This window comes from Brachyistius frenatus, unplaced genomic scaffold (assembly GCF_029030835.1).
Source record: "Brachyistius frenatus isolate BFR_SWC_R1_liver_20210118 unplaced genomic scaffold, ASM2903083v1 Contig_169, whole genome shotgun sequence".
Lineage (NCBI taxonomy): Eukaryota > Metazoa > Chordata > Actinopteri > Embiotocidae > Brachyistius > Brachyistius frenatus.
In genome coordinates, this window is record NW_027210768.1 from 114,877 (window position 1) to 141,191 (window position 26,315).

At 45.3% G+C, this 26,315-nt stretch overlaps 3 protein-coding genes across 4 annotated transcripts; 1 reads left to right on the plus strand and 2 right to left on the minus strand.

Annotated features, from left to right (window-relative positions):
• Positions 1-71: 71 nt before the first annotated feature.
• Positions 72-10,195, minus strand: mideasa (mitotic deacetylase associated SANT domain protein a). Of its 2 annotated transcripts, none has more exons than XM_069717122.1 (13): positions 9,682-10,195; positions 7,546-9,269; positions 5,644-5,859; positions 4,148-4,490; positions 3,995-4,058; positions 3,752-3,894; positions 3,536-3,639; positions 3,261-3,336; positions 3,047-3,135; positions 2,441-2,497; positions 1,491-1,616; positions 1,234-1,400; positions 72-1,054 (listed from the first exon to the last, which is right to left on the minus strand). In XM_069717122.1, the coding sequence occupies exons 2-13, from the start codon at positions 9,031-9,033 to the stop codon at positions 775-777; spliced, it is 3,153 nt and encodes a 1,050-aa protein (XP_069573223.1). In that variant the 5' UTR covers positions 9,034-9,269; positions 9,682-10,195; the 3' UTR covers positions 72-774. The 2 variants fall into 2 exon arrangements, with proteins under 2 accessions (XP_069573223.1, XP_069573222.1); XM_069717121.1 differs by having other exon boundaries at positions 2,354-2,497.
• Positions 10,196-12,060: 1,865 nt separating this feature from the next.
• Positions 12,061-23,644, plus strand: ttbk2b (tau tubulin kinase 2b). The gene is made up of 15 exons (XM_069717110.1): positions 12,061-12,294; positions 14,549-14,741; positions 14,861-15,008; positions 16,028-16,101; positions 16,211-16,351; positions 16,465-16,569; positions 17,468-17,533; positions 17,738-17,830; positions 17,916-18,041; positions 18,139-18,296; positions 18,539-18,728; positions 19,122-19,336; positions 19,429-19,897; positions 20,389-21,089; positions 22,520-23,644. The coding sequence occupies exons 2-15, from the start codon at positions 14,673-14,675 to the stop codon at positions 22,869-22,871; spliced, it is 2,907 nt and encodes a 968-aa protein (XP_069573211.1). The 5' UTR covers positions 12,061-12,294; positions 14,549-14,672; the 3' UTR covers positions 22,872-23,644.
• A 1,127-nt stretch (positions 23,645-24,771) lies between these two features.
• Positions 24,772-26,244, minus strand: churc1 (churchill domain containing 1). The gene is made up of 4 exons (XM_069717112.1): positions 26,082-26,244; positions 25,747-25,882; positions 25,183-25,253; positions 24,772-25,099 (listed from the first exon to the last, which is right to left on the minus strand). Exons 1-4 carry the CDS (start codon positions 26,118-26,120, stop codon positions 25,007-25,009), a joined length of 339 nt encoding a protein of 112 aa, XP_069573213.1. The 5' UTR covers positions 26,121-26,244; the 3' UTR covers positions 24,772-25,006.
• Between the last annotated feature and the right edge of the window lie 71 nt (positions 26,245-26,315).

The following is a 26,315-nucleotide window of genomic DNA, read 5'->3' on the forward strand; positions in this document are numbered from 1 at the left end:
TGAACCTGTGCTGCCATCTGCTGGTTCAACCATGCACTGACCATTGCACGAGTCCAAAAAAACCAAACATGCACTCCTCAAAATAGTACACTTTTTAATAAAATTTTTCAACTCAGCAGTCATATTGCTGCCAACACGATCATTTTTTATATTACCAAAATCATTGCAAAATGCAGTATTATAAATATATGGCAATCTTATATATTTTTTTTTTGTACATATTCATTTCAAAAGGTCCCTTAGTTGTAAAAAAAAAAGTATACAACCAACCTAAAAATCTGATGGAAATCTGCAAAATAGTTTTCTTAGAGAAAGATTCTACATAGAAGCTCTTCTTAAAAGGCCTTAAAAGGCTTTCTTCTATCAAGTTTTGATCTTGTTTTATAACTGGAAAGAGAAATCCTGATTATTTTTATGAAATATCAAATAACCATTAAATCCACGTCATGGAAATACATAATATTCTGGCGTGTATTCAATTAAATAAAAGGATATAAAATGGCAAAAGCAGAAGCATACAGTATAAGTACATTTACAAAAAATAAACTTACTCTGAATATTTAAAAGATACAAATGTGAAAATGTGGAGTGTGTCTGCCCGGCTGATGGTGTAAAAGCTGAATAAACTGTCAAACAGAGACAGTTATGGAGTGTGAAGATTAACAGGAAGACGTTTCTCTTGTGCTTATTCTGCTCCTCATGCGGCAGGACATCATATTTCATTTACCCATCATTCTTTCTCATCATGAACTTTTCTCCTGGCTTTGTGGCGTCTCAGTGCCAGTCTTCATCATCATCATCCTCCCCCTCAGACGAGTCTTCCTGGCCGCTGACCTCCGCCTGCTCCATCACTTTGTTGCCGTTTCCTCCCTGATGAGCCGCCGCTGCTGCCGCCGCCGCCGCCGCCGCCGCCGCCACCACGGCCGCCTTCCTGGCTCGAGCTTGAGCTGCTGTGTGTTCCTCCTCCTCCTTCTGACGCAGCGCTGCAGCCTTCTTCTCCTGCTCGGCGTGACTCTTCATGTGGGCACTTCGACTCTTCACTTTGTAAAACACTCTAGAAGGGATGAAGACTATGCAGCTTTATGCACAAAAGCAGCTGCTTGGAACGCAGCAACATTACGTGTCTACTAAACTCCTGTAACTGTGACTAACATACTGATGGATCACTGTCGCTGCAAATCGCACACGAAATAAATAAAAACAACATCAATCTCTGCGATGATTTGGTCGTACCTGCCACATTTCTTGCATGGAAATACTGCATCAGGATCCTGCGGTGGCTTCGTTGGCGCTCTGCTCTTCTTTGCTGCGGGCTCGGCCCGAGGCCTATGATGTGCTGCTGGATGATGAGCCTCCTTATTCACCGTATCTGGCTGTTTGAGCACCAGCACTGTTCCTGCCTGCACCGACACAAAAACGTTGGTGTAGAAAAACAGCTGTACGATGTGTATGATCAGTCCATGAAAAAGACTATGAAGTGAGATACTTACGTAGTCGTGAGCCTGTAGTGACTGAGCGACCCTCGCCTGGTGCCTGCTCTCAAGGCTCTGGTTGTAAGAAACCTCCTTCTTGTTATCGCCATCCTCTCCTTGAGTTAATTTAAACTGCTGTGAACTCTGTAATATATCACACCAGAGAAATTAGACAAATCATTGCAGATAGTATTAAGATGATATGACGCTTAGTTGTAAATTCACCAAGAAGGATGTGTCTTTGTCCCTCTCCGGATGAATATGTGCCGTTTATGCTGCTCTAATTTCTTTGTCACTTCTGCTTTCCCGCACTGTTATAATCCCTTTATTCTCATCGATCCAAGTTACTGGCTTTTTTTTTTTTATTTTAAATTGTTATTCACATTGTATATAGCCTCTGATACATTTGTTTACAAAGCCTCAAAGACAAACAGAAATAAAATTTTGACTTGCATGTTTCAATACTCGATGCTGATAAATGGCCCTTTCGCTTCAAAAAGTGTGTATAATATTGAACTGTGATTTAGCTTGTACTATAATAGTGGCATGAAATGAACAGAAAAAGACAATTAAATCGTTATTTGCAATTATTTGCATAACAATTAGGTACTAGTTGACAAATTATCAACAAAAATGTCATGATCATCACCGTCCTACTTGTCTGACCTTCAAAGTGCTTTATTTCATAGTGAGTACAATCACTAGAATCTTTCTCTTATTCCTGAAATAAACTTTGTTATTCACTTCTAAATGATCTCGCTTGTCTCAGTCCTCCTCATGACTGAACAGAAAAATCTTTCTTGTAACCTGACTCAGTCTGAGAAAGTACTGTTTAACAGAATAAAAGCTCCAAATGACAGATCTGAGCCACTGCACTCTACCTTAACATCCACCACGGCCTCCATGTGCTTCTCTACGGGTGAATCTGGAGGGCCGAAGGTTAAAATACCATTGCGAGTGATCTTCACCTGCTTCTTGTATGTGTAGTAGAACTCCACACACTGGGCCACAGTCTTAGTCCGCACCTTTGAAAGGTCAGAGGAACACACACATGCAGAGTTATATTAGGATGAGGTGAACCCTTTCATTTTCTAACACAAAATTAAGAGGACATTTACGTGTAAATATAATGACATGTAATATGTAAATTAGACCAGTCTTTGGATTATTATCGGTCTGTTTCTCATGCCACTGCTAATCTTTCTATTAACCACATTTCCTGTACCTTTAGTTACTTTCTGCCACAAAGATGACGTGAAGTATTTCAGTCTAAATTTCTTCTCTTCCACAGACTTTGTAAAAAAGAAATTCTGTGTGCGTTGAGAGAAGAACATCCTGTTCCTGTTTGCAAAAGCACTTTTACCAAGACATCTGATTCCAGCGTCATTTGGCTAAAAATCTCAACTCTTGATAGTCTTGTTTGCTCTAAAGTAATTATACTACTGCCTCAGTGAGAGTAATATGGATTTATCAATGCTACACAAAGTACATTTAATCATATTCAAATGCATTTTTAGATTTATTTACATTGATTTGCAATCCTTCACGCTGAAGGGTAAAATTAACGAGCGTACCAGTTTCTGCACCAGAAAGAAGTCCTTCCTGTAGGCAGAGATCCCCTTATTGAAGTAACGCTTCTCCTCTGCAGTCCAGCTGTCGGAGCCTGTCAGAAAAACAGACGCAGTCAAATTAAACTTATAACTACCAGTGAGTATAAGGAAACATTTAGCCTATACTGTGTACACAGGAAGAAATAAAGCTGATGAGGAACAATGTAAGAGTTGATACCTGAGTAGTGATAACCTGCCAGGTAATGGCCTTTGGGGAAGACTGGTTCCTGAAGCATCAAACGTTCCAGTGTTTCCTAAAAATCAACAAAACAGTGAGCAAAGCCGTCGTTGGAGTGCTTCAACAGTAAAAAGTCACAAAAAAAAAAAGACGGTTCGAATCATGTAATATCGAAAAAATGCTTGATAAAAAAAATACATTGAGATTTTTCTGCTGTTTTATGTTGTTCTGTGAAATGTCTTGCTTATCTGAATTTTATGAGTCTCTTTACTCACAAGGAGATCACCTCCACATTCATGTAAACAGTGTAAAACCAGCTCCTGATTGGTTCCTCCTCCCGCGAGAACACTGGAACATGCCATGTTCATCAGATCCACCACTAGAAAAAGAAAAAGAGGAGTGTTTCAAAGAGTGAGCGAAGAGGAGAAAAAGCTGATTGAAAAATCAATAAAAGAGCTGTTAGTGGACCACGTGCTATCGGAGATACTAACAGCTCTCTTGGTCAGCATGTTTAAGGTGGGCGTCGTCCAACGGAAGCCAAACCAAGTCAGCTTTGTGCGGGTCCGACTGGGAGGAGAGTTGATCTCGCAATTCAGGGATTTCTGCCTGGTAGTACTGCCCAATGTTGATTCGCCTGGACGCCGACACAAAGTGTTGAGTTATGGAGAAGAAAGTAATGTTGTGATGAGGAGAAGAAACCGCTGCGCTGTGGAGATGTTCGAGGCGGTACTTACGGTTCAAGGCTAACGGGTGTGGCATCGATCAGGGGCAAGACAGGGGGTGTAATATCTGAACTCGCTGAAAGATACAAAAGAAAAAGTTCATTCACATTCTCTGAGAGCCTCCTCGGTATAATTCATTGGCCTAAGCAACAACAAGAGACTTACTGGAACGCAGCAGGCTGCGTGTTGCAGACTTGGGCGTAGCCGGCGGTGGCAGGATTTGGTTGCTCACGGCTATGTTGGTCAGGAAGGTGGAGAAGTAGAGTCCGGAGCCCTCTCGCACAGGAGACAGGATGGGTGGAGGCGTGTATGGGGGCAGGCTGAGGGGGTTGTCCGGCAGGCGAACTGGAGAGCGCAGGTTACTCTGATAGGAAGTGATGCTGGAGTAGACGGACGGAGTGATGAAGGTGGATGGTTTGGGAGGTGGGATGATGAGAGGTTCGGGGCGAGGCCGGCGCTTAAATTTTGCTTTTCCGTCCTCATCCAGCCCTGGATCGTTTTCCCCATCCTGGGTGGAGGATTGAGGTGCATTTTACATTTTAATCACACCAATACTTAGTTTACTCAGACGCGTGTGTGCGAGATGTACTTGGTAAGTTCAGCAATTCATCGTGAATGGCTAAAAATGACGATCAGTGATGTTTTCATGAACTCAAATCCTGGTTTTATACCATCTTTGGTCAAACTTTGTCCATCAGGAGCATTCTGTGTGTTTGCACTCTATAATCAGCTCTCTATATAGCAGCTCTTTAATGGTTAATGCCTCTCCCACACAGGATTTAAAGATTCTTTAAATACACAAGGGATTCACACAATATTTCTTTTTTTTAAAAAGCAGTTTATAAAAAAAAAAAAAAAAATAAAATCAGGTCACGATTTGCAAAAGACGGTCACACAATGATAATAAATTCTTCCATTACATTTTTATTTAAGATGTCAAATAATCTTTGTTGCAATTATCTGCTTTTGATGACATTTGATTTTTGTTTTCCAATTGTGTTTTTATGTTTTCTAGATTTTAAATTTGTATTGTAGAGTTTTGCAATAAAAGTTGTGTTTTTTACTTTTTAGCATCTGGTGACCATGTTGGAAATAAGTGTCTTTACTTTAAAATCCACCAATCAATTGCCCCAGAAAGCACCTCACAATTCTCCTACAAATTAGCATCTGAATAACCATGAACATCAGAAAGTGATACTTGTTGAATCTGGCTTCACTGAGAACCTGGAAACAGTTTAAAACAGATGTTCATGTGGTTCAGGGTTTCGGAATTAGTGAGTCACGTTATCATCTCATCCCACACTGCAGATTGGTTCCTGCTTCTGCACTACATCTCTGGTTCTCCTCAGCAGACGTTTTTAGGACTAAAAGTTTTCAAATTTGACCTCTGTGAGGCTTCTCGTACCCACGAAAACTTGATCTTAAAGGTTTGTTGCGTAACTCAGTGGGATTACATTGTCTTTGCTAACAATTTTGAACAAACTTGCATAATAAGAGGGTCTCGAGGTTTTTTCATTGTACAATGTGCAAATGAATAATCTGACGGTTCCTTTACAAGTTGATAAATAACACGACTAAATGATTACTCTACATTCACACAATGACTCTGCGACTTCCGCTGATTTCAAAGCAACTGGAATGAGAGCAATGTGAGAACTTACTTGTCCAAAACTCTCCGTCATGGAGTTTCTGAGCGATCGCCGACGAGCCACAATGACAGAAGGTTTGCGATCGGACTGTCCTGCAGGCCGCTCGCCCTGACCGAGACGTCCCTGAGTCCAGCCGCCCTGAGGCTCTGTTTGAGTCTTGTGCACTGGCACAGACACGGGGATAACCAGGGGCACCATGCTGGTCTGTCTGCCTGACAGAGAGTCTTCCTGTTTAGGTACAAAAAGGGAAAGAAGCGTTAAGATGAGACAAGATGAGAAAGGGAAAGAGAAAGAGGGAGGGAGAGGAAGTGGCAGGGAAAATAGAAAAGGGATTCGTAAAGAGGAAGATGGTGTGAGTGTACATGGTCATCTACACACAACAGCAGTTTTAAATCTGATTTCCACTCAGATAAACTTTTTTTTGTTCTATTTAACAATGATTTTTTTTTAATAAGATATTAATATATGAACTATTTTTTTTAAATGAATTTTTCATTTTTGTGTCTGTCGTTTGTGAAAAGTAAAAAATGTTAAAACATGCATCACATTACCTGTTCAAATGGCTCGAGAATAGAAGATACTCAACGTATGATACAACACATTATCACATTTAAAATGCTTGAAACAGCATTTTTGGTTGATTAAAGGCCTAATAAATCAATGATCAAACTTGTTGTTGATTATTTTACCATAGAATAATAACTGTATTAATGAACTAATTATGACTCATTATATCAGCATTAAATGCCAGAATTGAGAAGTAATGGAAAGTTATTCGCTACTTCACTTTAAATGTTTACTACACTGAGCAGGAAATTGAAAGACTCTGTCCAATGTAACATGAGGATTACACTTTTTCTTTTTTTTTTTTTCAAATAAATGAACCCTGTTGTTTCATCACCACATATTTCAACAGTTTTTTAGACATGTGCACACGCCTCCCTAGTATTTCTGGTCGAGCTGATAATATTTTCAGCGATCCTAAATTCTACTGGTGGCGGTGAAAAGTATAAATCAGTTTTACGATTTATATTTCAGGTAAAATGAAGAGCTAAGACAGAAATCTCATCTGCTGAACCAGAAAAGTGCTGCATTTGTAAATCACAATGCAACAGGTCTAGCTGTCGACCAGCTATATTAAACCTGTTTGGCGTGTGCTGGGGAGAATAGGAGTGGAGTTTTTGCAGGTTGACAGCTCGGCCCCTCCCTGACTCTGCTCGCTCAGTGACTGGTAAAAGGCCTGAGGAATGTGGAGGTGTGCAGACATGCAGCTGCTCCAATTGTACTTCCAGCGTGCTCAGTCTGCACAAAAACCTACGACAAGCCTTGTAAACCCCTCAGGGAAGAGTACTACCTGTCCCTGTGCAGAGATATAAATGGACATAAACTGAATTTCACAAGTGTTTCTGTTTACTGACTGTGTAACACAGCTAAAGAAGTAGTGGGTGTGCCACTCAGAATGTAAACATTATACATCGCCAGGAACAAGGTTAAAAGGTATCATCTTTCTTAGAGCGATAAAATGACTGCAAGCTTTCAATTCCAAAAGCAGGAATGTTCAATAATAGCTGATATTCAGTTTGCACCAGAATGCACTGTATAGTATGACCGTACACACATCTAAAACTTCCTGCAATAGCGGACAGCTGTGGGAATCAAGTAAACAGACCCGAGAGAAGGATTCCGTGAACTGTAGGGAACTTCTGCATAGAAACAAGGTTCTTCCTCTTTGTACAGCAGCTTGCCAACTTTGCCACAGGAGTACATTTGCTCTCCCGAGCAGAAGCTGTCTGTCTGTCTTCAAATAAACTGAGCCTACAGCATGAGTTTAAATGGCTGTTTTACTGTGTTAGTGTCATAAAGTAGTATTAAAGTAGCTACAGCAGCAGTGTAATGATGTAATGTATCTTTAACCTTGGAGATGTGAGCTGGTGCCATTTCTGAGGCCTTCTGGGCGAGGGTCTCCAGGTTGATCTCCTTGGACGCCCTCCTCCTCCTGCGGGTGATCTGGATGACCCCTCCGGTTGTCACTTGGCGTTCCCCTCCTCTCGTAGCTTGCGCACCCGTTACTCCATTCTGAGAAGGTGGAGGCTCTTTAGAGGCCTGAGACCAGATGTTGGTTGAAGGAGGATCTAGCGGGGACTGTCCGTCTCTGGAAAGGCGCCGCGAGCGTCGGGGGGCAGCTGCTGACGCGCTTGGAGAGTCTGCAGGATTTGTGTCGTCCTTTTCAGGGCCCGGGTCAGGTGCATCTGTTGCATCGCAGGTTTGATCTTCTGGTTCCTGTTGCGGCTCCACTGACTGGACATCATCTTTTTTAGACTCGTTGTCAGACTGACCAGCCTCGGGAGGCTGATAAGCTACTAAGTTTTGGGTCTGTTGCTGCTTTGGTTGCCCCTGTGGTTGTGTTGTCTCTTGCGGAGGCACGTGTTGTTGCTGCAACTGCTGTTGCATTTGCTGAATTTGTTGCTGTCGCTCCTGTAGCTGTTGCCGGTGATATTGTTGCTGCATTTGCTGCATCTGTTGCTGTTGCATTTGTTGTTGCTGCAGCTGTTGCTGCTGCTGCATTTGGAGGTGATGCTGCTGATGCAGCTGTTGTTGTTGTTGTTGTTGTTGTTGTTGTTGTTGCTGCTGCTGCTGCTGCTGTTGGTGATGGTGATGGTGATGCATTTGTTGCTGCTGCTGCATCTGGTGTAGAAGTTGCTGTTGAGTTTTAGGCTGCTCACTGTAGGCCAGGTTTGGCATTGCCTTGTTTCCTGGAAAAACCGGGTAATACCCGGACGAGAACTGCTGCTTGTTGGGCCTAAATGTTGTCTGGAAGGGCTGCAGCATGGACTCCTGCAAACTGTGAGTTGGCACATGTGGCTGGCCCTGGTGCTCTGCGCCTTTGTGGCCATGTTGATAGGCTTGCAGCTGAGCCTGTTGCATTGCAGCCGCGGCGTGCTGCTCCCACTCGAGCCCTCTCCCCTGAGCTTGAGCCTGGTTAGCATCTCTATAAACCTCCATAGTTCCAGGCAGATGATTCTCTCCTGCCATCGGCAGAGCTACGCCTTCATGGACGCCTTTCTGGAACGCCCTCTGACCCCTGACGTTCACTCCGCTCATGTAGGGGCCGAAGTTCTGCCCCCAGGCCGGCACAGGAGCGTCTTGAGACCAGCCGGGGGCCTGTACGGAGTCCTGGTGCATCCATTTTACTGGAGTAGCCTGTTGATAGTGCGGTAGACTTTGGGGCGCTTTCTCTGGGTTGTAAACACCCGAGCTGCTAGCAGAGTCACTGTGGCTTGACTGTAAAGCTGGAGGTCCCGCACCATAATAAACCTCCCCTGAATGCTGCACAGCCTCTTTCATGGCGCCAGCCCGATGCTTACCACTCTTATCAGTACTGACTTGAGAAGGAAGACTCATAGTAATATTATGAAAGTCTGAAAATGTTGGTGTCAGAGCTCTCGACCTCTGAGCGTACAAAATTAGAGCCTCTGTAGTGTGTTTTTACGGCCTGTGGTTAATTGTGTATTCAGAGATATCTGGAAGGAAACATAAATCCCAGAGGAAAGTGCAGGGTGGGGAACATGCAGCCCTCCTTCACCAATCAAATCTGACGTTTGCTGTCCATTCTTCTCGTCCTCTTTATGGTGCCAGACCTTTATAAAAGAAGAACAAGTTAGACACTGCGTTTCCTTGGAAGATAAGCATATCAAGTTTTCAGTCGTCTGCAGCAAAGAGGAAACTGAGGCCTTCACTAGCAAACAGCCCTGACAGTGAAGTGAAAGATTATAGGAGAGCATGCCTGTTGTGCAGAGAAAAGACAATATGTCGACATTTAGGTCCAGGTGAGTGCAGAAAAGACATTACAAGCAGAAGTTTTGAGGCAGTAAGGACGCGCTTCCAGTACAGCTGCCATTTGGCATAACGAGAAATACAGGAAACGAAGGGGCTCGTGCAATCACCCGAGTCATAGCCAGTGATGTTATGTTCACAAGAAGCAATAAGGAAGCGTCCGAGGAGCCCAGTGGCTTCAGGTTAATGCGCATTACTTCAACACAGTGAATGTACCTGATCAATGGTGCACAGAGCTGTCCACGGCCAGCTCCATGGACTCTCTTTGGTTCCGATCAAAGTCGACTGCATGCAGCTCCATGAAGGGATCGTGCGCAGCAAATGTCATAACTCTGACAACTTTCCTTCGACTTTCACAGCGCACAATATGGCGAAGGGGAGTGGACGATCCCACGGAGACACTTCAGAGTCCGGACAGCAAGCTGGAGAGGCTCGTTAACGCTGCAGTTTCAAGCCCGTATCTGTGAAACCGTGCACTTCCAAGCAAACATGTCCACAACTTTCTCCCTGCATCAGCGGACGTGAACCACACGACGCGGTGAAGGTGTGAAGCTCCGCCCCGCGGCGGGCTGCGCTGGTGCTCCTCAGACTCAGACGCTGCTGCGGAGCTCCGCGGGTTTGAAGCTGATGTTCATGCAGGTCCGAAGTTTGGAAAAGACGGCAAAACTGCGCAAACAGCCAGAAAGTTGTGCACCCCTAAACGCACCGCCTCACCCCGAAACAGCGCAACTCACATCCTGTTATCCAATCCGATCGTCTGACTCCTCCCATCGCGGTGTCCGTGTGCGTTTGTTTTGCTGTCCCGGCTGCCCGGAGAGCGGAGTCACACGGAGTTAGTTTCTGATCAAATCAAGGCCACAGACTCAGACAAACTGAGCTGCCCATCCAAACAGATCATTTACGACAGACCTGACAATTCCTTGAAATGTTGTTTTGCAGGCCTTTATGTTTCCTACTTTAAGTCGGTTGGTTAAACATTTCCATTAAATTGCCAGTGAAATTGAATTTCCTTTAACACAAGTTAATGAAATATTTTCTTCAGCAAGACTTCAGTGGACTGTCTTCTGTAATTATTGACTCATTCATCCCTTTCCTTTTTCTTGGCCTAAAGCTTCAATTCAAGGAAACTGAGTCTAAAAATAAATGTTGTAAAAAGTACAAAACAGTCAAATATGATTTGAACTTCAGTCAACCTACAGTCCCCAAAACAAATACACTTCCCATGACGAGCCTGCCCTCATACCGGGAACTAATACTAATACTAATACTAATACTAATACTAATACTACCTAACTATGAGCTGTAAGCCAGTTTACTGGTCTATGTATCCAAACCCATAGAGGCGCCGTGACTTTTGACCTTTTACCACCCAAATCTTATCAGTTATTAGTTCAAATAATTGTTTGTGCTGCATTATAAGAGATTTACTGAAGGTGTCTTTGAGATATGATTTATAGTCTTCGTGTCGAAGGTCCAAGCTTCCTGATCCATCAGTGGGATGAAAAACGAGCTCCTCAGCTTTCCAAATGTTACTGAATGTCTGTTTCTGATCATAAATAGAGGGATTTGAAAGGATTTGTGTTTTCCAATGATTGTGTAGAGAAATGCATGTTGGGCCTGTGTGTCACGTGATGAATGCAGAAGTTGAAGTTAATCAGTTTGACCACATCACCAGAACTGTTGCATCAAGCTGCTTATGACAGCAGTGATGATCACAGTCCTCCAAGAAGAGCTGAACGAAGATTTAGTTCATCAAACATTTCTGCTTCAAGGTCAAGAATGAACCGTCACCCTGAGTTCAATGGTTTAAGGATTGGTTATTTATTTTATGTAAAAAACACACGTGTGTTGCTGCTGTTGAAAGAGTGTGTGTGTGTGTGTGTGTGTGTGTGTGTGTGTGTGTGTGTGTGTGTGTGTGTGTGTGTGTGTGTGTGTGTGTGTAGGTTAAATATTATCAACATGGTGTCATTCAGGAGTACCGGGATCCCCCACTGCGTCCCCCCGTCTCCCCGTCCCTCCGTCTCCCCGCTGCGTCCCTCCGTCTCCCCGCTGCGTCCCCCCGTCTCCCCGTCCCTCCGTCTCCCCGCTGCGTCCCTCCGTCTCCCCGTCCCTCCGTCTCCCCGCTGCGTCCCTCCCCGCTCGTCCCTCCCCGTCCCTCCGTCTCCCCGCTGCGTCCCTCCGTCTCCCCGTCCCTCCGTCCCCCCGCTGCGTCCCCCCGTCTCCCCGTCCCTCCGTCTCCCCGCTGCGTCTCTCCGTCTCTGGTGCACCAGCTTTACTTCCATCATATTCAGGACACATGATGTGAGTGAAGCTGGTGGGCGTCCTGTCCCTCCCCTGCAATGCTCCCTGAAGTCTTTCTGTCCATGTCCCTCCCCTGCAATGCTCCCTGAAGTCTTTCTGTCCATGTCCCTCCCCTGCAATGCTCCCTGAAGTCTTTCTGTCCATGTCCCTCCCCTGCAATGCTCCCTGAAGTCTTTCTGTCCATGTCCCCTGCCTGAAGTCTTTCTGTCCATGTCCCTCCCCTGCAATGCTCCCTGAAGTCTTTCTGTCCATGCAGAGCGTCATCCCTCACCGACAGGGTCTCGGGGATGCAGGAGTTTGCGGACCAATCAGGAGACGCCAGCCCCGTGACGTCAGCACCGCTGCTGCGAGAAAGCGCACGGGATGTCGTTGCCCACCATTAGCAGGCTAGCTGGCTAACTAACTCCAGCTGTGGTCCACCACCGTCTCCTTCCTAAAATAAAGCACCGCCCGGAATGACTCGCCTCGCTCGGAGCAGACTGGGAACATGGCGTCTGTTTGGCTTTTACACGAGCTGGAGTCGCAGCGGTGAGTGGTCGGCTGGCCAACGGTCATCATGCTAGTTAGCTTGTTCACAGGAGCTCGGTGGCCGTTAGTGATCGACTGCAGCCGGTCAGCTGGGTTGTTGTGACTCTGACTCAAACAGCCGGTCAGCTGGGTTGTTGTGACTCTGACTCAAACAGCCGGTCAGCTGTGTTGTTGTGACTCTGACTCAAACAGCCGGTCAGCTGGGTTGTTGTGACTCTGACTCAAACAGCCGGTCAGCTGGGTTGTTGTGACTCTGACTCAAACAGCCGGTCAGCTGGGTTGTTGTGACTCTGACTCAAACAGCCGGTCAGCTGGGTTGTTGTGACTCTGACTCAAACAGCCGGTCAGCTGTGTTGCTGTGACTCTGACTCAAACAGCCGGTCAGCTGTGTTGCTGTGACTCTGACTCAAACAGCCGGTCAGCTGGGTTGTTGTGACTCTGACTCAAACAGCCGGTCAGCTGGGTTGTTGTGACTCTGACTCAAACAGCCGGTCAGCTGGGTTGTTGTGACTCTGACTCAAACAGCCGGTCAGCTGGGTTGTTGTGACTCTGACTCAAACAGCCGGTCAGCTGGGTTGTTGTGACTCTGACTCAAACAGCCGGTCAGCTGGGTTGTTGTGACTCTGACTCAAACAGCCGGTCAGCTGGGTTGTTGTGACTCTGACTCAAACAGCCGGTCAGCTGGGTTGTTGTGACTCTGACTCAAACAGCCGGTCAGCCGGTCAGCTGTGTTGCTGTGACTCTGACTCAAACAGCCGGTCAGCTGTGTTGCTGTGACTCTGACTCAAACAGCCGGTCAGCTGGGTTGTTGTGACTCTGACTCAAACAGCCGGTCAGCTGTGTTGCTGTGACTCTGACTCAAACAGCCGGTCAGCTGGGTTGTTGTGACTCTGACTCAAACAGCCGGTCAGCTGGGTTGTTGTGACTCTGACTCAAACAGCCGGTCAGCTGGGTTGTTGTGACTCTGACTCAAACAGCCGGTCAGCTGGGTTGTTGTGACTCTGACTCAAACAGCCGGTCCGCTGGGTTGTTGTGACTCTGACTCAAACAGCCGGTCAGCTGTGTTGTTGTGACTCTGACTCAAACAGCCGGTCAGCTGGGTTGTTGTGACTCTGACTCAAACAGCCGGTCAGCTGGGTTGTTGTGACTCTGACTCAAACAGCCGGTCAGCTGTGTTGTTGTGACTCTGACTCAAACAGCCGGTCAGCTGGGTTGTTGTGACTCTGACTCAAACAGCCGGTCAGCTGTGTTGCTGTGACTCTGACTCAAACAGCCGGTCAGCTGTGTTGCTGTGACTCTGACTCAAACAGCCGGTCAGCTGGGTTGTTGTGACTCTGACTCAAACAGCCGGTCAGCTGGGTTGTTGTGACTCTGACTCAAACAGCCGGTCAGCTGGGTTGCTGTGACTCTGACTCAAACAGCCGGTCAGCTGGGTTGTTGTGACTCTGACTCAAACAGCCGGTCCGCTGGGTTGTTGTGACTCTGACTCAAACAGCCGTCAGCTGGGTTGTTGTGACTCTGACTCAAACAGCCGTCAGCTGGGTTGTTGTGACTCTGACTCAAACAGCCGGTCAGCTGGGTTGTTGTGACTCTGACTCAAACAGCCGGTCAGCTGTGTTGTTGTGACTCTGACTCAAACAGCCGGTCAGCTGTGTTGCTGTGACTCTGACTCAAACAGCCGGTCAGCTGTGTTGCTGTGACTCTGACTCAAACAGCCGGTCAGCTGTGTTGTTGTGACTCTGACTCAAACACAGCTGTGTTGCTGTGACTCTGTCAAACAGCGGTGCTGTGTTGTTGTGACTCTGACTCAAACAGCCGGTCAGCTGGGTTGTTGTGACTCTGACTCAAACAGCCGGTCAGCTGGGTTGTTGTGACTCTGACTCAAACAGCCGGTCAGCTGGGTTGTTGTGACTCTACCGGTCAGCTGGGTTGTTGTGACTCTGACTCAAACAGCCGGTCAGCTGGGTTGTTGTGACTCTGACTCAAACAACCGGTCAGCTGGGTTGTTGTGACTCTGACTCAAACAGCCGGTCAGCTGGGTTGTTGTGACTCTGACTCAAACAGCCGGTCAGCTGGGTTGTTGTGACTCTGACTCAAACAGCCGGTCAGCTGGGTTGTTGTGACTCTGACTCAAACAAACCAACACGATGCTCCATCTTCTGAACGTCTGCTAGCGTCGGTTAGCGTGTTGTCTGAGGACGTGAGGTGTTTCCACCATTTAAATAGTCCACATGTTTCTGTCCGGGACTGCCAGGTGTCCTCTGATCCAGCAGAGACAAAACTGAAGTGAATGAACTGTAGATCCTGATTTGAGTGGAGCTGATGCCAGGTGGAGGTTCAGGTGGAGGTTCAGGTGGAGGTTCAGGTGGAGGTTCAGGATGAGTGGAGCTGGAGAGCACGCGGACATCCTGTCGGTGGGGGACGTGGTCCGGGACAGATGGAAAGTGGTGAGTGTCCCTCGAGGGACGAGAAATCACGTCAGCATACACGAAGTCACAACAGCGTGATCAGTTTCCTTTCAGGAAGAGTTGTGTGAGTTAAATAATAAATATCACTCTGTTTTCAGGCCAGGAAGATCGGAGGAGGAGGGTTTGGGGAGATCTACGAGGTCCTGGACCAGCTGAGCCAGGCCACCGTGGCCCTGAAGGTCGAGTCTGCTCAGCAACCCAAACAAGTGCTGAAGATGGAGGTTGCTGTGCTTAAAAAGCTCCAGGGTGAGGCTGTCCTCCGTCTCTGACGGGCTGTCCTCCGTCTCTGACGGAGTAGTTGAAGAGAGGCGAAGGTGGCCACCATGTGATCGACATTTCCGTCAGTTTAGTTGATGATTGTCAACAATACCTCCAACATTTACCATGTGAAATACTTCCTCTTCCCTTTTTTTGAAGACGACTGTTTAGTTCAAATCCATGTTTTAATGACAGCAGTGGTCGTCATGGTTTCAAAGACCTACAGCTGTCATGATCGGACATTTTATCATCATCGTGACGATTTGTCTTTTTCTGTTCATTTTGTGGCTCTAATAGTTTTTGCCTAATTATAGTTTAATGAAACACTGATAACAAATAAAAAAGAAGAGCCACTTGTGTGCTGTTTGGCTTTGCAGCTAAACCCGTGATGCTAATGTCAATGGATGCTCTCAAAAAAGCGGTAGATTGAATATTAGAAGTGAAGCGCCTCGAGGTAATCAATTACGGGCACTAACTTTCCACTTGTGCTATTTAATCATTGTAGAAGAAGGTGATGCAATGAGATGACGTCTTGTGACAAATGTGACATTCGTTATTTCCATTCAGCTGTTTTTATTCAGATGGATGGAAATGATTCAAACAATTATGCAAAATGATCGTGATCAGCTCAAATAATCCCAGTCAGGCGATTATGTAATAATCATGACAAGCTGCACTAGAAAACCATGCAGGAACCGGTGCTGTATTCAGAATCATGCTGGAAACTTCTTAAAACATGAATGAAGGAGGAGTTTATAGTTTCTCCAAGCCAGTGATGAAATATTTCATTTATGATTACATGAATTCACATAATTAGTGTTTGAGTTAATATTGAAACCAATGTATGACATTTGTGTGGACGTATTTATTAAAACAAAATGTGTGCTTGTTTCATATTAATATAAATCCTGAGAAATGTAAACATCTGACAAACAGAGATTTTGTTTGTTATGATCAGCAGAGTAGGCGATGATCGATCTTTGTACCGATAACTATTTCTTTGACAGGCAAAGACCACGTGTGTCGCTTTGTGGGCTGCGGCAGGAATGACCGCTTCAACTATGTGGTGATGGAACTCCAGGTGAGGTCCTCACCAGTCATCGCTTGTCAAGTATTTCATTTGATTTGCCTCCAACGTCACCTTCTGCATCATGAAGTTGAACATGCGACACTCATTTCCTGTCTGGTAGGGAAGGAATCTGGCAGATTTGCGCAGAACAATGAGCCGCGGCACCTTTTCCGTCTCCACCACTTTGAGACTTGGCAAGCAGATTTTAGAGGCCATTGAAAGCATCCATTCTGTAGGTTTCCTGCACCGGGACATTAAACCAGTAAGTTGAGCCATGAGTTACATATTTTTTTTAACTGCCTATTACAAACACATTTTCTGTAACTTTTTTATGTCACCAACAGTTAAACTCGTTTGTCTCTGTTAACATTGCAGTCAAACTTTGCGATGGGGAGACTAGCCAGTACCTGCCGATGCTGCTATATGCTGGATTTTGGTTTAGCGCGTCAGTTCACAAACTCCAGCCAGGAAGTCCGTCCGGTAAGTAATGTTTGATAAATTCACTAAAAGAGTTGTTTTGGCTTTTTAAATCAAAAAACTTTACTTATTCTTATATACTTAGAATGGCTGTATGATATTGTGTACATTTAAAATGCTTTGCTTATTGTTAGGGAAGAGAATATTGATCCAGGGTTACTCTGCACCAGAGTGTCATCCAGGTGATTAGATATCTAGAATTACAAAGGCAATGTTCAAACTGTCACTCAAAATAGGATTTATGTGCACATCTCAATAGAATCCCAAAATCATGAGATCTGATTTTTACAAATTAGTTTCAAACCAATTTTATATTTGGTTTAAAATACAATTTAATTCACTTTTAAAAAAAAAATTTTTAACAAATCTGTTTAGATCTGACTGCTTTGATTGGATTTCAGTTGTTTGTTTATTTTTTAACTAAAGTGACCCTTGAAACCATGTAAAGGTCACATGTACATCAGACATATAGGAAGTATGCTGGTGTTCTGGTGGAGGTTCCAGTCACAGCTGGTTTGTCTGGACCGTGGTGAAATAAATGGAAGCAGGGAGACCTCTGTTTCTGACTCGATTTAATTCTTATCATAAAACCTGCGTGCATAAAATAAGACAGTCTGAACATCGCCAAAGTTAGAGGCACACAGAGTTACAAAATTCACATATATGAACAATGTGTAGTCTTATGACTAATGTAACTCGTGACATCTGTTGCTGGGACTCCAAATCAAATCTGAAAACAGTAAATTCAGTTTCCATTTTGTATAGTAGTTATAGAAATATATCCAAATGTTGTTCAGGGCCTATAAACCTGGTTTAAAATGCAAAGAAGGTTATTATGTGTTTTAGTTTCTCCTTATTTAGTGCATGTTTTCCATTCTACTAAACCTCTGTTCTCTTGCAGCCTCGTCCTGTGGCAGGTTTTAGAGGAACTGTGCGATATGCTTCAATCAATGCTCACAAGAACAAGGTGAGCTTTGACCTCCAGACATATTGAGCTGTGTGTGTGTGTCTTTTCCTTTTTTTATGCCCCCTCAACATGGTGGCAATGAGGGACCGCTTGACGATAAACTGCTGTTTCTGTGAGCATACATGTTCTGTAGTCATGTAGATCATGACGGGCGCCTCTGATCATTAAGTCCTGGTGTTACCTCGTTCTTGTGTGTGTCTGCAGGAAATGGGTCGTCACGATGACTTGTGGTCCCTCTTCTACATGCTTGTTGAATTCATGGTTGGTCAGCTTCCCTGGAGGAAAATCAAAGACAAAGTATGTGTCTCCATGGCTTCCTCGTATTGATTTCTGATACACAGTAATGTTATCCACTCACGTATCTCTCCTCTCGCCTGCCCAGGAACAAGTAGGAAATCTAAAAGAGACATATGACCATCGACTCATGCTTAAGCATCTTCCCTCTGAGTTCAGCACCTTCCTGGATCATATCTTGACTTTGGACTACTTCACAAAGCCTGATTATCAGGTAGGGCCTCTCGTGTGTGGTATGTTTTGCATACACAGTTTATTCCTCTCGAGCTGTTAAATGCTGATGCATGTTTGTTTGTTTTTCTCTCTGACAGCTCCTGACGTCAGTGTTTGAGAATGCCATGAAGAGCCACACTGTGCTGGAGAATGACCCTTATGACTGGGAGAAATGTGATTCAGAGGATATGCTGACCATCACTGCCACAGCAACCACTGCTCAGCAGCTCACTCGCCTCACACCAGCTTACTTGGGGTACTTGCAGCTAAAAGAAAGCTGTCACCACCGGCATTTAGTCCTGTGGTTTTTGAACTGCTGTAGGCATTTTCACTTGCGCTGTCCGAAGTTCGTTCACACTTTGCTGGATATGTGCTTAAATATATAGCTGCAGCTTTTTTTAGACGACAAATGTGCACAGTCAGAGGTCCCTGTGAAATCACTGCTCTAAATTGTGCTGTGGAGATGAGCTGCAGGGTGACCTTCCCTCTCCTCCACAGCATGGCCAATGCTTCGGTGCTGCCAGGCGAGCTGCAGAGGGAGAACACTGAGGATGTCCTGCAAGGGGAACGCCTCAGTGACGCCGACAACTGTGTCCCCATCCCCACCCCGACCACCCCTGGCGCAGATGTATGGGAAGAGATGGACCGCAACCGAAACCATAAACATGCGCCGCCGATGATCAGGAAGGTCAGGGGAATGTCGTTATGCTCATATTTTATTCTCATGCAACTGCTTCTCCTCTTCTGCAGTGAGATGCGAAGTTTAGCTTCAGTGCTTTGGAAGTTCACATCCCCCCTAGTCATGAATATATCACCAAGGAGTTTTTACATGAATATAAATTTAAGACTGCATTCACTTTGCCTGGAATAGTGGCGTCCTAACCTCTATTACTACATCTACTTCTGCTCATCTTTAATAGAACCTGCTACTGCCACTCCCTGTCTTCCTGATATTTAAGTAAGGAATGAAAATAGACTGCCTACCTCTCTGTTTAAAGACACAGATGTCTTGCTGCAGTTTTGTTGGATTCAACTGCTTTATTTAAGTGTTTTGAACCTCGTTTTCATTCATTCTTCTCAGGTGGTGAGTGAAGATGAACACAGTCAGAACCAGGGGAACCAGAGTCCGAACACTGGCTCCATGCAGAGTTCCCCCAGACGAGTGCGATCAGAGACCATGTTCTTGGAGCGGGCTGCACCGCTGCTCCGGAGGATGAGACACAGCCAGAGTCTGGCATTTGAAAAGAGGCTCGCGCCCGAACCCAAACCCACCATCGAACGCTTCCTTGAGGCCTAGTTAGTACTCCGTCCACGTTACTTTAAGCAGAGACTTTAATTTAAAACAGACAGAAACTCACTTACAATATTCCTACAATGTCTTGTTTCAGTCTGGGCAAACAGCGTCCTCTCCTTTCTCAAGTCGGGGAGACATCCATTCCCGAGAGGGGACACGAGCAGCAGACTCCTTACTGCAACGAGGAGCAATCTGGAACAGCGACCCCCGACCCGGAGGAGGGCGCAGCAAGCAGCGGCTTCGTTGCCGTGAACTTCAGTCCCGTGCCTCAGGAGGGAGACTCCCAGGAGTGGGTGATGCTGGAGCTGGAGCAAGGCAGCGGTTCTGGAGGAAGCAAGCCTCCAGCTGAAGCACCGCATGAGGACAAACCGGCGACCCACGTCGCTGCTGGGACCGAGAACCAGTCCTCCGAGCCCCAGGACGGCCAGTCCTCTGCGGTGCCCGGCAGCCCCGTCATGTCCCAGATGGCCATGCCCGGCACGTGGTTGCTGGGCCACAGAAGGCTGCCGGGGATGCTGGGACAAATGCCTTCAGTCATCATGGGACGATCCCACATGGAGCAGGTAGGAGTCACAAATTTTATTGTACATGAACTGAGAGCAGCACTGTGAAAATAGACTCGACAAAACAGTCCAATTCAGGACTGCCGCTCACTGGTTCTGGATCTTTCCATCTGGTTAGAGGTTCTTCCTCCTTTAGTGCTTATGTATGTGATTTAAACATTTCTACTGATGAGATAAATCAATAGGTCTAATGCAGTTTAGATATGTACAGAATTTAGAGCTGCAAACAATCAATGAATTCATTTGAAGGCAAACACAAAATTAATCATCAACTTATTTTATCAATAACTTATGAAGGTAATTTTTTTTAGTAAAAGAAATGTGACACTTCAGAGTGTTCAAGTTTGAGAATTTGCTGCTTTTCTTGACATATTACTGTAAATTGAATACTTTTGGATTTTCATGTGACATTTTTTTATGTTTTGTGTACCAAATTATTAAGTGAGGAAATAATAATAATAACAAAATAGTAATTACTGAACTCCTCTCAGTCCTCCAGCTGTGCACCGCAGTCACCTGTACAGGAGAGGAGTGATGCAATACCACTGGAGGCCCCGTCGCGTAAGTCTGAGGAGGTCGTAGAGGAAATCTTAAAGGATGGAGGGAGGTTGGACTTGGCTCCAGTGCCAAGCCCAGCCAAAGGCCTCGCAGCTCATCTGACTAACGACAGAGACCCAGAGAGCGATTCTGGTCTGCCTGATCGCTCCTCTGAGCCCAATCAGCAGCCCCAAGCCGACCCGGCGGGAGGCGCCATGGAGAGCACCGTCACCGTCTCCTCCTCTCCTCCTCCAGCTCTGCTCCGGCGAAGAGACTCTCCCTCGTCCCCGAGATTCAGCCGGATCCCCATAAGAGAGCCCAGCAACCCCCTGGACTCTCCCAGCAGGGACCTGAACATGGAGAGACGTCACCGCTGGAGCAGTCCAGTCCCCGGCTCCCCCACCCACTCCCCCTCTCCATCTCTGTCCTGTGATAACCTGCCCTGCGCTCTGCCGAGAGACAGGCTGTCCTCGGAGCGAGGCTCCAGGTCCGAGTGTGCGGGAGAGGAGCCTCTCTCCTTGTCCTCCTCATCGGGTAGTAGAAGTAAGATCCCGCGTCCCGTGAGCGCCACGTTTATACCGGAGCAGCTCACCAGCAGGTTTCTGCCTCGACCACCTCCTGGGAAACCGCCCATCCGCCCGTGTGTGGACAACAGGTATGTGTAAACATTTGAGACATTTGTCCATTTTTATGAGATGTTGGACATTCGAGGTTAAAGCTATCAGGTCGATTTAGCAAAACAATGTTACTTTCATTATCAGTAAGTGTGGTTTACAGCAGCAACACTCAAGCGTTGCTTTGCTGACAAGTCTGCACCTTAATAGCTCGCTGCAGATGCTCCGTCTTGTTCCAGTACTTTCTGCTGTCAAAAAATATATAAAAACACATCATTTCTTGTGAGTGCTTCAAAATACAACTTTGAATCTGGCATGAGAGTGTCATACAATGACAACTAGTCTATAGAGAAGTACAGTGGTGTGAAAAAGTGTTTGCCTCCTTCCTGATTTCTTATTTTTTTGCATGTCTGTCACACTTAAATGTTTCAGATCATCAAACAAATTTAAATATTAGTCAAAGATAACACAAGTAAACACAAAATGCAGTTTTTAAATGAAGGTTTTTATTATTAAGGGAGAAAAACAATCCAAACCCACATGGCCCTGTGTGGAAAAGTGTTTCCCCCTCCTGTTAAAACACAACTTAACTGGTTTATCACACCTGAGTTCAATTTCTCGAGCCACACCCAGGCCTGATTACTGCCACACCTGTTCTCAATCAAGAAATCACTTCAATAGGACCTGCCTGACAAAGTGAAGGAGACCAAAAGATCCTCAGAAGACAGACATCATGCTGAGATCCAAAGACATTCAGGAACAAATGAGAAAGAAAGTAATTGAGATCTATCAGTCTGGAAAAGGTTCTAAAGCCATTTCTAAAGCTTTGGGACTCCAGAGAACCACAGTGAGAACCGTTATCCACAAATGGAGAAAACACGGAACAGCGGTGAACCTTCCCAGGAGCGGCCGGCCGACCAAAATTACCCCAAGAGAGCAGAGACGACTCATCCGAGAGGTCACAAAAGACCCCACAACAACATCCAAAGAACTGCAGGCCTCACTTGCCTCAGTTAAGGTCGGTGTTCATGACTCCACCAGAAGAAAGAGACTCGGCAGAAATGGCTGCATGGCAGAGTTCCAAGACCAAAACCACCGCTGAGCAAAAAGAACATTAAGGCTCGTCTTGTTTTTACCAGAAAACATCTTGATGATCCCCGAGACTTTTGGGAAAATACTCTGTGGACTGACGAGACCAAAGTTGAACTTTTTGGAAGGTGTGTGTCCCGTTACATCTGGCGTAAAAGTAACACCGCGTTTCAGAAGAAGAACCTCATGCCAACAGTAAAATATGGTGGTGGTAGTGTGATGGTCTGGGGCTGTTTTACTGCTTCAGGACCTGGAAGACTTGCTGTGATAAATGGAACCATGAATTCTACCGTCTACCAAAACAATGTTTTAAATGTTTTTTCACACCACTGTATAAACCAAATGCACATAAACTGAGTGATGTAAATGTTCTTGCCTCCAGACGGCGGCGGTTAAGGGTGCGCGCCAGCAGCACCAGCGACGCCGACTTCCTGGCCAGTTTGACCCAGCTGATGCAGGACCGCGGCGGGATGCTGTTCAGCCCGCCTCCTCGCCCTCGCAGCTCCTCCTCCTCCCTGCAGCGCTCGCTGAGTTCCTCCCCCTCCCGCCAGGAGCTTCGCGAGGGCGCGGCAATGCTGGGACGCAGCCGCTCTCCGTCCAGCTTCTCCGGCTCCCCGCCTCCGCGGCACGCTCACCCGCAAGACCGGTCCGGCGGGCCGGTTCAGTGGAGCCACAGCTCCAGAGGAAGAGGTCCGATCTACGATGGCAAAGGCTCCGGAAAAGTGACCCGATGACTGTATTTTCATACAAATAACTGATCGTGTAGCGAGAGGCTGCCTCACATCCAGTCCCTGATAGCATGTGTAAATACGGTATTTACTCAAGGGAATGTACTGTATGTAATGTAAAATGTATGATAAATTGTATTTATTTATTTATTTATTCATTTGTTGGATGTGTCTCTCAAAAACACTTGACATTGTGGCTTGATACCTGCAGCTGAAAGAAAAAAAAACGTCGAGAAAATCTTGAGATCGCCAACTCTTACCTCTCATTTTGCTCCTCTTAACACTCCATGTAGGCCTACTATGAGACCAAAAAGATCATGTTTAATACTTGAGGGATGTAAAAGTTATGCTAACTGTAGATATGTACCATTAGAAAAATGGTATACACTAATAGAAACCATGTAAGAGCACTGTAATAGTAAATAACACCACGAGCAGTATATCAACATCAGCATTCATGTACAGAAGCAGGGCATGCAGTCCCATGTTGACCTCACTCCTGTAAAACTGATAGATTAATTATAGTATGTAACGATCCATCGCTCAATTCAGCATATCGCCGTGTCGTCGTGTGCTTTTACTTTGCTAGAAAAATATTTGTCAAGCAGAAAGGCATCAGCATATTAGAATGTATATGTCAAGTGCACTCACACTTTGAAGTATTGTATACGTGCATGAGTTCCATTGTAAATGTTTTTTTTATTATTTATTTGTACAATCAGCTAAAGCATCTGTATTTTTATTGAGCCGCAAAATACATCATAAATATAGACCAGCGACGACTCGCATTTTTATTTCACATGAAAACAGAAAGTGCGGAGTCTGATTGTTGCAGCATTTCCTTCCTACTATAATTTCAAGTCAGTAACTTCAGTATATTTTATTTGAATTAATCTGAATAAATGACAATTCAAAAATAGTGGTTAGGATCTACACGTGTAGTTTTTATTGTGCTTAAAGGTCAGCTGACCTAAATGTCTTCACCGTTTCTTGACTTGTTCCCTGCAGTGCCGATAGTTTTTAATCTATTTCTTTTACTACCCCAGTTTGTTGCGCTCACGACAATCAAAGCCGACATTTCCAGAGTTCAGCGGTGTCCAGGTTCCTGTGGATAATCCACACACATGGCTGCAAGTAGTTTTCATTGGAGCTACTTTCTGCGGAGGAAATAGTGCCGAGCTTAGCAGCACTGTCATGCCGACGCATTAGAGGCGAAAATATGCACGGCTCAACCTCGACTATAAAAGTGCTCAGATGATGAAACGGTGCATTTTATGAAACTCGTATCCACTGAGAACGATCACTTGTCCGATTCTGTTGAAGCAGCTGCTTTCAGTGACAGACGCCTCTGCGAGCTCAGGAGAGACTGCTGACGATGGTGACTGAGTGTTGTGATGAGGCCGAGAGCTGACAACAGTACCGTGAAGGCTCTCTCACTTTTACAACATGAAAGAAGAAAATGTGTAACCAGCAGATCAGCTGCAGTGATTGACAAGAATTTAAAAAAGGTGAATATGGACAAACCTATAAACTTCAAATAAAGGTCGATTAATTGCTATTTAGGCTTCCTTTTCCCACACTGATGTCACTCCGACATGTTTTCTACAACATAAACCAGGTTGATCAGTATTAGTACCTACGAGGAACAATCTTTAGTAGATATTAGAGGTAGATTAAGTATTTTTACTGTGGCACAACTACAACAAATGCCCAGATGTTCACACTACAAGACGTTTACCACAAACAAGGCCCTCAGCTAAAAGTTCTTAATATTTGAACATTCTGCTTTAAGTTGCTTTTAATACATTTGAGCTATTTCGGGATAAAAAATTCACATCTGCATGTTGTTCTCACTTTGTAGCATCAAATAAATGTCACAGAGAAAAAGAAGATTAAAATGTGTTTATTTACAGTACGTGGTCATTTGACATGACAGAACGTCTTGTGTTATCATGAATGCAACTTCTATGAGAACACAGTAATTCATAAACAGACAAAAACTAGAAACAAAGTACGATCTGCTTAATGAAAAGACGAATCAAATTTTGAATGGATGATTAAACAAATAGTTGGAACCCTGAAGCGCGGAGCGAGCGGCACGTCCCCGGTGAGGACAGTCCGTCTAAAACCTGCAGGTCTGTCTAGAACAGGGGTGCTGACTGTCTGGGGTCGTCTGGCAACACGCTGATGGAGTCCTCCGCCTTTCCACACAGCATGCAGAGCATCGTGTACTCCTGGACAACACAAAACACACCTGTGGCAACCACGAACCAAAACCACGTTTCCTCAGGTGAATAAACCAGACGTGATTACTGACCTGATATTCGTCAACAACAGAGAATGTGTATTCGTGCCGGGCGACGACGTGGTCACAGTTCTTACAAACATCTGGAAAGACAAATGAAAATGGGTGGATTACATTTAAAACATGCTGTCGATGGGTTTCCTGCACCGACTGGGATTATTAACACGAAGATAAGACACTACATGGCTAAAAATACTGTACGTGGACACCTCGATTCAAAACTCCTCCACTGACGTGCTGGGAGAACAGACTCACGGCCAACATCGCCGGCAGCAGTCGTTTGCTCCTTTTCCTCTACAAGAGCACTGATGTTCATCTCAGAGGAGCTGGATCGGCCGAGGTCAACATAACGTCTCCAATCACGAGCATCAGAGCATTAAAAAAAGACTTGTTGAACAAATCACTCATTATTTGAAGTCTCACTCACAAAACTGCCAAAATGGTGTAAACTCCCACTGATGAATAATTTGGGGCCTTTAAACCTTAAAAACGCACAAAGGTCCATAAAACAGAGTATTTCACAGACTTCAGTCTTTTGGCCCAAACTGCTCCTCGGGAGGAAGAGGAGCGACTCACGGTCGTATGTGATGATCTCCTCTCCATCTTCATCCTCACTGGTTTTACTGCTTATCAGCACGAAGTCCCTCTGACGGCAGCTGGCGCACATCAGGAAGTTCATCAGGTAGGACCCGTCCTCCAGACACGTGTTCCCCTGGACGGGACACACACACACACACACACACACACACACACACACACACACACACACACACACACACGTGTTTTAACACCATCAAACTCGTTTTACTTCAGATTTAATTCTTCAGATTAAATCAGCATCTTCGCTCGAGCTGGTTTGTTAACTTTCGCTTTAACTGTTAACCATTAAAGTCTCTCAGTGAACTACTCACCCGGTCCGGGTACTCTTTTACTACACAACCGTTGCACATTTTAACTTTAAAACTATTTCTAATAATAATACTAATAAAAACTCAGTTGTACAGTAACACACAGTAAACAGCTAACAAATAGCTAATTGTCTTGTAGCTAAAACGCCTCTTCCGCACCGGAAGTGGTCTCGAAGCTCAGCAGAGCTGAAAAACATCCTTAATGCCGGACGTCGTTTCAAAATGGTGGACCCGCTC

What these genes read in the sequence shown, in the direction of transcription:
- mideasa (XM_069717121.1), bottom strand. Translation starts at nt 9,033, where the DNA reads ATGAGTCTTCCTTCTCAAGTCAGTACTGATAAGAGTGGTAAGCATCGG. An exon ending in ACACCCGTTAGCCTTGAACC is followed by an intron (nt 3,895 to 3,994) that starts GTAAGTACCGCC and finishes GTCGGCGTCCAG; the next exon opens with GCGAATCAACATTGGGCAGT. An exon ending in ACATGCTGACCAAGAGAGCT is followed by an intron (nt 3,640 to 3,751) that starts GTTAGTATCTCC and finishes TTCTTTTTCTAG; the next exon opens with TGGTGGATCTGATGAACATG.
- ttbk2b (XM_069717110.1), top strand. Translation starts at nt 14,673, where the DNA reads ATGAGTGGAGCTGGAGAGCACGCGGACATCCTGTCGGTGGGGGACGTG. An exon ending in CCAGCCAGGAAGTCCGTCCG is followed by an intron (nt 16,570 to 17,467) that starts GTAAGTAATGTT and finishes GTTCTCTTGCAG; the next exon opens with CCTCGTCCTGTGGCAGGTTT. An exon ending in GGAGGAAAATCAAAGACAAA is followed by an intron (nt 17,831 to 17,915) that starts GTATGTGTCTCC and finishes TCGCCTGCCCAG; the next exon opens with GAACAAGTAGGAAATCTAAA.
- churc1 (XM_069717112.1), bottom strand. Translation starts at nt 26,120, where the DNA reads ATGTGCAACGGTTGTGTAGTAAAAGAGTACCCGGACCGG. An exon ending in TAAAAGAGTACCCGGACCGG is followed by an intron (nt 25,883 to 26,081) that starts GTGAGTAGTTCA and finishes TGTCCCGTCCAG; the next exon opens with GGGAACACGTGTCTGGAGGA. An exon ending in GGAGATCATCACATACGACC is followed by an intron (nt 25,254 to 25,746) that starts GTGAGTCGCTCC and finishes TTGTCTTTCCAG; the next exon opens with ATGTTTGTAAGAACTGTGAC.